A 9,863-nucleotide genomic window follows, 5' to 3' on the forward strand; every position below is an offset into this window, starting at 1 on the left:
GACAGCAGGATTTAAGTGGCCAATACAGGGCTCCTTTTCCCAAACACCTCCCTGCTTGTCCTTAAAGTTCTGATCATGGTCATTTGAACAGAATATTGAAGACTGGGTACAGGATAGCTTACCATAGGCTAGGTCCCACGAAAGTCTCTATAGCCTAGTGCAGAACTCTGGAATCAAATTTGAGTTCAAATCCCAGCTCCATCATTTTGTGACTGTGTGTCTCCTGGGGTAAGACTTTCCTAAGCTTCAGTTTCTTCATCTGTAATATGAAGATAAAATTAAGTACTTGCAGGCAGCCCAGGTGGCTTAGTGGTTTAGCGCCACCTTTGGCCCAGGGTGTGATCCTGGAGACCAGGGATGGAGTCCCACGTCGGGCTCCCTGCTTCTCTCTCTCTCTCTCTCTCTCAATCTCTCTCATTGTCTCTCATTGTCTCTCATGAATAAATAAAATAAAATCTTTTTTAAAAAGTACTTGCTTCACAGAGTAGATAAAAGGATTTAAAGAATGTATTTCAAGCACTAGATGATTGAGTTATAAAGTGTAAAAAAATCAGTAGGAAGATCAGGCTCAGTCTAAGAAAGGCCATCAAACAGATAAAGGTTAAAGGCAGCAGCTCTAGAAAGGGAGAATAAAGAAAGAAGAGAGCTAGACTCATGTACACGTTGGCAATTTGAGTTTCATGTAGGAATCCCCAAAAGAGACGTGGATTCCCACAGCCCTCTGAACCTCTTAGAAGATTCCTCAACTTCTTAGGAGCCTATCACCCTATCTGTGCCAAGAGGGTGACATCAAAGCACTTGTTTTGCCAGCTTTCCATAAGTAACCACACCCTCTGCATTAGGGCTGTGTTTTCCATTTGCTAATGGATCTTGCCTTATAGAAGAAGCAATCTGTCCATCTCAAAGCCTCCCAGGCCTCCATTCTATGCTGCTTCTGATTTCTTCCTCACTTGTTCCAATGACTGTTAAGAGTTAAGAAAGGTCTAAGTTTCATGCTTCAGAAACATAGGCTTTTATTTTGACAAAGCTATAGATAGTAGTTACTGTAAAAGGGTAATATGTTGAATATGTCCACTATACAGTATCTTCAAAAGGAGAACTTGGGTCATTTCTTTGTGTTATATACAACAAGAAAACCATGGTCCCTTTAGATGGCTTTTTTTTTTAACATGTACATTCTTGAATTTCTTCTTCATTCTTATTCTCCTTGACATCAGCCATTCTGTCAAATCCTGAAAGAGGAACATAAAAAATATCCCAAATCCCAAAGAATGTCTCAGCAATTACAAATCTAACTCATGGCCTAGAAAAGGAGATTTGCTGGGCCCCAAGGGAAGAACTATAAACTTTCCTCTTTTTCTTGCCCACATCTTACCATTTACCTTCATAGACATTACACTGTGGATTCTTAAGCCTTCTTTCTCCCTTAGTGACCATCCAGCTCCTCCATAGAAACAATTTAGTTATTTAAGCTGGGATCAAGGAGGAATTTTCTCTGCTTATGGGTTACAGATGCTGGAACAAAGGGCTGAGAAAAGGGCCCTGTCTGTCTGGGGTGGGCCTGGTACCAGTGAGAGGATGATAATTACCTGTGGACAAGGACTAACTCCTCATAGCTTTGCATCCCTTCTTTCTTTGGAGCAGCCTTTAGCTGCCTGTAAGGGTCCAGACCTGTCTGTGACGTCTCTCAGGCTAGGGTTCAAGGAATGAATGCTTACTCTGTATTCCTAAATGTCCTCCAAAGGAGTGGTTTTCCTCCAGGTATTCTCCCTCTATCCAAATCCTGGCCAAGCAGGTGTCAAAAGGTCTGATGATGTTAGTCGAGGACATGGATTCTCTCTTTCCATATCTCATTACAGAGGCTTTAAGCTCAGAGACCCACTGGTGATAGACTGGGCAGGTCACACACCGAGAGAAGAACTCCTTACAGTACTGGAAGGAGAAGAAACTCCATGAGGTCAAGGATGGATTTGTCCTTCCTCCGCTCTGCTCCACCAGGACCTAGGACAGTGCCCAGTCAGTTATGTGCCCAGGCTTTGGGGGTCAGAGAGGAGGCACTCATGGCAGAGCAGTCCCAGAGAGTTGGTTTTGAGCTAGGGTTTAACCAGAATGCCTTAGATGCAGAAAGAAGGGCTGTAGGAAGATGTGTCAAACTGAGCCAGAGTGGGTCCACTGAGAAGTACTAAATGTTAACATTTTAGTGGTAGTGGGTAGTAGCTGTGCAAAGGCAGAAAGTCAGGGAATCCAGTCCTGGCCTACATGCAAGATTATCTGGGAGGGTACATGAGGTACATGGAAAGATTTTCTAGGTGGAAGAAAAAAGTGTTTGACAAGGAAAGAGAGACAGAAGCAGCAAGGAGAAGAATAAGGGAGAGATGCAGGTAACAAAAAGGGTACCACAGGACCAAACTAGAACTTAGGTGACAGGTGAAGGACAGTAGAGAAACAGGTACCTTGAGGGTTTGGCTGCAAGTCTCTGGCAGAGTGTGCATGAAGACACTGTCTGGCATTTTTTGTAACATTAGCACATGGCACTCCAGGAATCGGACAAAACCATGTGAACCAAATAGTGAGGCATTGGTTCTTTTCACCAACTGGCGAGCCTTGGAGAAGTGGTGCTCAAAGAGATTCCACTGGGAGTCCTGGGCAAACCTAGAGGGAAGAATCACAGCTCTCAGCTCCATCCCCTGAGCCATCACTTCTTTAAGGCTGTAAGATCTCCTGGACAGTCAGAACTGTGATGTGGGCCAGTGGCCAAGGCTACTAACTCACATGAAGGGGACTTAAATGGAGACTGTGGGACATCCAGCACTTAAATGTAACCTTAAACTTAACCCTAAAGCTATAGACCCAAACCTGCCCAGGGACAAGAAGAACCCTTTTAATAAGATGGGAGGGGGTAGGAGGTAAAGGTCTTTAGGAATAGGGACTGATGCAGAATACCCCCCTGCCTGGAGGGGTAAAAGGCAGTAGCTTAAATGACCCCATGATGTCCTTAAGTTTCTACCCTTTCCCACTGAGTGAGACTCTGGTACCCCACATTACCACATGGCCAGAGATGAGTGGACCCCCAGCATGACATTACTCTGAGAGTTTAGAATGCAGCTGTGCTCACAGTGTTGAATGAAATGCAGACACTCGCCAAAGGGCCGACACAGCAATCCTGTGGACAGACAAGGTAACCAGGCTGAGGTCAGTTGTCAGCATAGGAACTGGTATAGAAGGTATGTGGTATAGGGGAGCAGACAACACCTGAAACACAGACACCCTGAATCACAATGTGGTTCCTGGATTTTAAGGAACCAGGGACTAGGAGCAGGGGCCATGCCCAAGGGAGAGGCTCATGACTACCTGTGTTCCAAACACAGGGCGCTGAGGTCTGAATCCTTCGGGAATATAGCAGAGCCCTGCACAAGATTTACCTTCTCCGTAGAGCAGCAGATCTAAGCAAGCAGAATAGAAGCAGGCCAGGCCAAGGACATCATGACCGTGGGAAATGAGCACCCATTGACGCTCCAGCACATGGACACACAGATCAAATCTGCCAAGAGACAGAGCCACTGGGACCCACTAGGGAGTGAGGAGGATGGTAGAGGAGAGGAGGGGATCTTACATCTCCAAAGTAGTCTAACATCCCCCAGATCTCCTCGCCTTAGTTCTATTTAATACAGAAATTATGTGTGCTTGAGATCAGACCTGATTCTCAGCAAAGGAAGTGGGCAAATGCCTCTGAGTCAGTTTCTAGGTTCTTCCTTGAGCTGTTGCAATCCCTACCTCTTTGTGAAGAAATGAAGGAGGAAGGGAAGGGGGTCAAAGTGGGGGTGGGAAGGAGGATGAATATGCATTTCCACTCCCAAGCCCCACACTTAAGACGGCTTCCTGGAGTGACTAGAGAAGAGACAGCACTGGCTGTAAGAAATGGAACCGTGTCTCCCCCTCCATTTCAAACTTCTTTTGAAGATCATACCCTCCCCTCTTAGGCAACAAATACAAATAGCAGTAAATGCTCTTAATACTTCTTCTTCAGAAATGCAGATCTGAAGAGAACTGAGAGAACCAGATTCTCCAGAGCTGGTTTCTTGAGGTGTCTGCATATCTCATGAGCTTGAAAACCTAAGGAGGTGAAAGAGCACTGTGTGAGGCCTAGTGGTGAACTTGGCCTCTCTAAGAGCCTTAGGCCCACCAGCGCCAAGCCCCATTACCCAGCTTGATGGAGAAGTCCAGATGGCCGAGGCAGAGCTTGGTGTAGGCCAAGGCCTGCATGAGCTGGGCTGTGGCCAGCAATCCCTCCCTGGAGAACCAGCATAGGCTGCTTTTCTGAATGGCCATCTGCTCACAGTGCAGCCACTTGTCCCTGTCACCCGTATTCTGGGAGAACTGGGATAGGGCCACATAGGTAGAGACAACCTGTAGGACAACAAACATGGGGCAAAATGTTCCTACTGTACATTCCTGCTACACTTCCATCATGTCCCTTTCCTGCATGAAGAGCCCACAATGGGGCCTTGCTGCCCACGTAATCGGGGCCTGCTGGAGTCCCTATCACTCTCCCCAACTCCCGCTGTGAAAACACACTCCTTCTCGCCCTCACACTTCTGATCTGATCTTTCCCACTGCCTGATCTTTAAACAAATGCTTTTTTTACCTGCCCCCCTTTTTCTCCAGTCTTGGACCTTCTCTTCAAAACACTGGCCAAACTGCACTTCTATGTTTTCTCTAACGAAGGCCTCTGATTCTCGTTCCTTGGAACTCTTCAGAACTGCTGCCTACATGTCGGTTATAAGTATGTGCACATTTGACATCAATGACTCTCTTCTTCAAACACTGTCTTCACTACATTTTGAGGACATCATATTCTCTTGGCAACTGCTCAGTTTCTTTTGCCAATTTCTCTTTATGACCCTGACCTCTTAATCTTGGAGCTGTTAAGTTTGGACCTTGGCTCATTCCCTTGGGAGATCTCACTTAGTTTCATGGCTTTAAATACTTTTTACACACGGATAACCCTTACAATTCTATTTCCAGTTCCCTGACCTCTCTCATGGACCCCACATTTGCATATTCAACTGCTTACTTAACTTCTCCATCTAGATGTCTAATAAGCATCTCAAACATGTCTAAAACCTGGCTCCAATCTCCCCCCAAATATGTTTCTTGTTCAGACTGCCCCATCCTAACTAAGAGCGTCTCTATCTCTCCAGAAGTCCAGGTTGCAAATCGTGGGATTATCCTTGACTCTTCTTTCTTTCCCATCCCAGAACTCATCAACTTAGTGAATCTTATTGGTTCTCTCCTAACAGAAGACCACTCCTCCTGCTTTCTCTGCCACCACAACAATCCAAGCCAACTATCTCTTGCCTGTATTGCTGCGATAGCCTCCTAATTTACCTCCCTGCTTCCTCTCTTCCCTCCGTCAACTGATTCTCAATACAGCAGAAAGAATGATCCTATTGAAATAAAAGTAGACTCTGTCACTCCTCTTTTCAGAACCTACCACTTGCTTCCCATCTTCTGTAAAGTCCAAACTCCTATAGTGGCCTACAGGCCTGCACCATCTGCCATCCACCTTCCCCTGGCTCTCTCTGGTCACCTCCTGGTTCTGTCTTCTCCCTTCTAGTCACAGTGGCTTCCTCACTGTTCCTCAAACATGGGCAGCATACCTTGTGCATCACACTGCCTTCTGCCTGTCTACTATTCTCCCTGATAGCCATGTGGCTTTCTTCCTCACCTCCTTCAGATATTTGCCCAAATGTCACTGGCTCGTTGAGGATTTTCCTACCACCTTGTTTAAAACTGTACCCCACGCCCAGCTCCCAGAACCCCACGGGCCCCTGACTCCACTTAATATTTCTCCACTGCATTTATTATCACCTAACATTCCATATATTTCACTGATCTCTTCTTGTCTGTTTCCCTGGAGCCAGGATCAGTGCCCGGTACATAATGGGTGTTCATCAAATATTTATTGAACAGATGGATAAAAAAGAGAGATAGATAGATGGACACTAAAATTAAGAAGACATTTCCATTCCTTCTTTTTTCCTAAGTCAGCAATTTGAATCCTTTTTTTAGGTCATGGACTTCTTTAAGAATCCAATGAAAGCTATGACCAGTTCCCTACCTCCCTCCACTCCCCAAGTGTTTTTGAATATACAACCAAAGCTGACATTCAGTTCAGGGAACTCATAGACAGCCACACCTGGAAACCCATCTAAAAGCTGCAATATGAGAAATGCTGCTCAAACATATGATCAGTATGTCTCATTAAGTCTGGGTTATTGTAGAGCCAAGCTAAACTCAGGAATCTCTCTCCCTGCGTCTCAGGTTTCTGAGTGAGGTCCAGAGGTGAAGCAAGGATTTGCCTACCTGGGCTTCATTTGCAAACTCCTCAGCAGAATTCTTCTGCATAAGAGTGGCGAGGCAGGCAAACCTGTGGCTGCTGGCTGTGGTCTCCAGGTTATAGAGCTGCCAGAGCAGGGAGAGGCAGTGTACCTGCTGCTGCAGGACTGCCAGCTTCTTCTTGCTGCTGTGAAGCACAGAGCGCTTAGTATGCCCTTAGTCTGCACCAGTGCCCAACTATCCCTCCCCACAAAAATCCAAATCTATTCATCAAGGGGCCTTCTACAGGCTTTCAAACTCAGACATGTTCCTGGGATCCCATTGCTTCTAGCCCCATAAACCTTTTTAAATCATCCTTTTTTTTTTTTTCAAAGTAGGCCCCACATCTAGCATAGGACTTGAACTCATGTCCCTGAGATTAAGAGTCCTGTGCTCTTACTAAGCCAGCCAGGTTCCTCAAATCAAATCATCCTTCTTGATTGGAAAAATTCAAAGAAGTGTTTTTAAAGGGTTCATTCTTTGAATTGCTATTTTGAATATATTTCCTATAAGTTATTACAGTTTAATAACTGGGCAGCAATTTAGTGTTTTGTATATATATCAGAAATAATATTAAATTGCTATATATATGTATATATATGTATATACACACATACATATATGTATCTTGATTTGAAAAAGACAGGGTAATATGTATTTTTATTTGAAAAACATAGGGTAACACCAGGCTTCAAAACCAAAAGAAGTCCTCATTCTGCTATATTTTATTGGTTCAGAGAGTAAGGTAGAGGAACCGGAACTGCCATATGCTTGGAAGAGGAGGAGTCTTAGGTCAATAGAGGCAATACTCCACGCCTGGTCCCAGTTTAGTTCTCTGTGGTCCTAAAGGGACCGGATGACTTGGCCAGGCTCCTCACTTCTCACTGGGGTTGTTTGGAGGTTGGCTTAGGGAACAGGAACGCCAATATTTTTCTAGGAATGTTTGGAAAAGGACACCAAACCAGGTCCAAGGGAAATTCCTTTTCAGCAGTCGAAGGGCTTGCCTGGCCAATTTTTTGGCCAAGGTGATCTGTCCCATGTTGAAACAGACCTGGAGATGAGAAAATGAGAAACAACAATGTAAACTCTGTAAGCTCTGGACATAATACACTGGCTCTTTCATTTAGGGCTAGAACTCAGGCCACTGAGGCGTCAGAGTAAGGGCACCATAGGGCTGTGCCACACTAACCAGCACCAGTAGAACCGTGTGTGGGTAAAGGAGTGAGAAAATATGGCTGTGGATAAAACACCCTCTTTTCTCATCTCCCACATTTGTCAGAAGGCTGACTTTGAATTTTGATCTTTTCCTGGGGTAGCATTATATGTATGGTATGATACTCTATCACGATGCTGGGTGGCAGCAGTGGGTACACTCCCTGTCACCCATTGGATCATACGGGTAAACGACTGATACAACAATCATTCTGTCCCCATATAACCATTCTATTTTTCACTTTCAGTATTGTACACAATAAGTTCCATGAGATACTCAACACTTTATTCTAAAACAGGCTTTGTGTTAGATAATTTTGCCCAACTGTAGGCTAATATAAGTGTTCTCACTATGTTTAAGATTAGCCAGGCTGAACTAAGATGTTTGGTAGGTTAGGTGTATTAAATGCATTTTCAACTTGTGATAGATATATTAGATTTGGCTACATGATATTTTCAACTTATTATGGGTTTATTGAGATGTAACCCCATCACAAGTCAAGGAAGATGTGTAATCTTGATGGACAATTTGGCAATATATTTATTAAATGTAAAATCATTCCTATCTTCCACCTTAGCATTTCTCCCCCTGGAAATTTCTGTTACAGAAACATTTTTACAAGGAAGAAAGAGATATATACAAGAATAATCACTGTAGTAATCCTTGTAATAATCTCAAATTAGAGACAACCTAAATGCACGTGAAGAACGGACTGATTAATCTTTGATATAAGCATACAAGGGAGTGCTTGGCAGCTGTAACTGGATGCACACTAATATACAAAAATGTTCAGTCTATACTGTCAAGAATAAAAGTCAGCTGCAGAAGAAAGAGAATGTAGAATATGATTTTTAAAAACAATAGAAAATAATAATGATATGCCTATGTGTATATTTCTGGTGGAATATGCACATTATTAACTATGCTGGGGGCAGCATGGAGCTCTTTTCACTTTCTACATATTGTGTATTGCTATGATTGGAATTTGTAAAACCTTCTCTCACATTATCACATTTATAGTTGCATGCAAAAGTCACAAAGATTTTTAAAGGGAATAATGGGGTAACCCTCAAGGAGAAACAACTCAAACTTCAGGGTCCTGCCCTGACTTTACCTCTGACCGAAGACAGCAGAAAGTGGCCTCCTCAAACTGACAGATCTTCACCTTGTGATTTTTCAAAAATGAGAATGCTGAGGGCTGCCCCAGAAGACTGCTTGCCTTCTTCAAATAAAGGAAGGCCTCCAAACAAGACAAGGGATGGAGAAACAAGATTAAGATTCAGATGACCCTAGTAGTGCGATGAGGACGAAGCCTGGAATAAGGTTATGATGAAGTCAAAACTTGGATTGGAATCAGGGTGGTTTCACAGTTAGAAATGGGGAGCTGGATGGCACACCTAAGTCAGGGGCAGGGCCAGCAGCGCTTGGTGCTCTTGGACTGGACATTCCCACTTCATGTTTTCTCCTAAACACCTTCCAGCTCCTTTCTCTCTCCTCTTTGCTCCATTTTTCACCCAAGCTGACTTGACCATAAGAAATCCCCACCAACTTCTCCAAGTGAAAGGACTCAGCTCAGGGGCAGGGAACAGAGCTTGCTCACCATGTAATTATCTGATAGGTCCAAGGAGGCAGCAGCAGCCTCCAGCAGGTAATAAAATGCACATGTGGTTTCTCCAATGACCAGGCAGTGGTGGATGAGTGGTGAGAGCACTAACTTCAGGATATCCTCACAGTGACAGGGCTTGGTGGTCAACATGTCTTTCTCGGGGCTGGCCTGAGACAGCTTCCTGTTCACTTGATCCAGGAACTCTTCCTCTGTTCTTTATGGGAAGAAGGTGAACAGAGAGTGGTCACAAAGCAGCCACTGTTCTCGGCATATTACCAGGCTCCAAGCCACTTGTTCCAGGAGGCCTTCCTTTATAGCTCATTAATTCTATGTTTAGCCTTCTCCTCCATCACTCCGTAAGTTTTTGAAAGTCAGGGACCTGATCTATAATGTCAAAGCCCTATTAGGGATTTTTTAAAAACCTATAGCCAATCTAAGTACCTCACAGACTAAATGGGGAAACAACTATACCTGAGGAGTAAACTAACAGTGTGTAAAATATAAACATGAAAATGATACAAGGCAATAGTAATAATTTCTCTATGAGCATATTTGAACTTTGTCAACACATTTGAACATGATTTTATACAACACCATCTTATCCTACAATAACACTGTCTTTCAGATAGGCAAAAACTACCCTCCTTTTACTGAAGAGGCAATTGA

The 9,863-nt window shown here is 44.0% G+C and overlaps 1 protein-coding gene across 10 annotated transcripts in view; it reads right to left on the reverse strand.

Moving 5' to 3' along the window:
• Positions 1–996: 996 nt before the first annotated feature.
• LOC140637055 (adenylate cyclase type 10-like) overlaps positions 997–9,863 on the reverse strand; it is a 48,275-nt gene continuing 39,408 nt past the window's right edge. For 5 of the 10 annotated variants that reach the window (XM_072833103.1, XM_072833102.1, XM_072833099.1 and 2 more), the window contains 11 exons: positions 9,192–9,411; positions 8,706–8,831; positions 7,257–7,429; positions 6,367–6,526; positions 4,203–4,407; positions 4,017–4,113; positions 3,423–3,541; positions 3,046–3,163; positions 2,454–2,652; positions 1,719–1,932; positions 997–1,232 (listed from right to left, as the gene is read on the reverse strand). In XM_072833103.1, the coding sequence (XP_072689204.1) occupies positions 1,165–1,232; positions 1,719–1,932; positions 2,454–2,652; positions 3,046–3,163; positions 3,423–3,541; positions 4,017–4,113; positions 4,203–4,407; positions 6,367–6,526; positions 7,257–7,429; positions 8,706–8,831; positions 9,192–9,411 (1,699 nt within the window). In that variant the 3' untranslated portion in view covers positions 997–1,164. Of the gene's footprint in view, positions 1,233–1,718; positions 1,933–2,453; positions 2,653–3,045; positions 3,164–3,422; positions 3,542–3,967; positions 4,114–4,202; positions 4,408–4,645; positions 4,767–6,366; positions 6,527–7,256; positions 7,430–8,705; positions 8,832–9,191; positions 9,412–9,863 lie in introns of those variants that run through there. The other 5 variants (XM_072833101.1, XM_072833100.1, XM_072833106.1 and 2 more) reach the window with 5 other exon arrangements.

This window comes from Canis lupus, chromosome 7 (assembly GCF_048164855.1).
Source record: "Canis lupus baileyi chromosome 7, mCanLup2.hap1, whole genome shotgun sequence".
Lineage (NCBI taxonomy): Eukaryota > Metazoa > Chordata > Mammalia > Carnivora > Canidae > Canis > Canis lupus.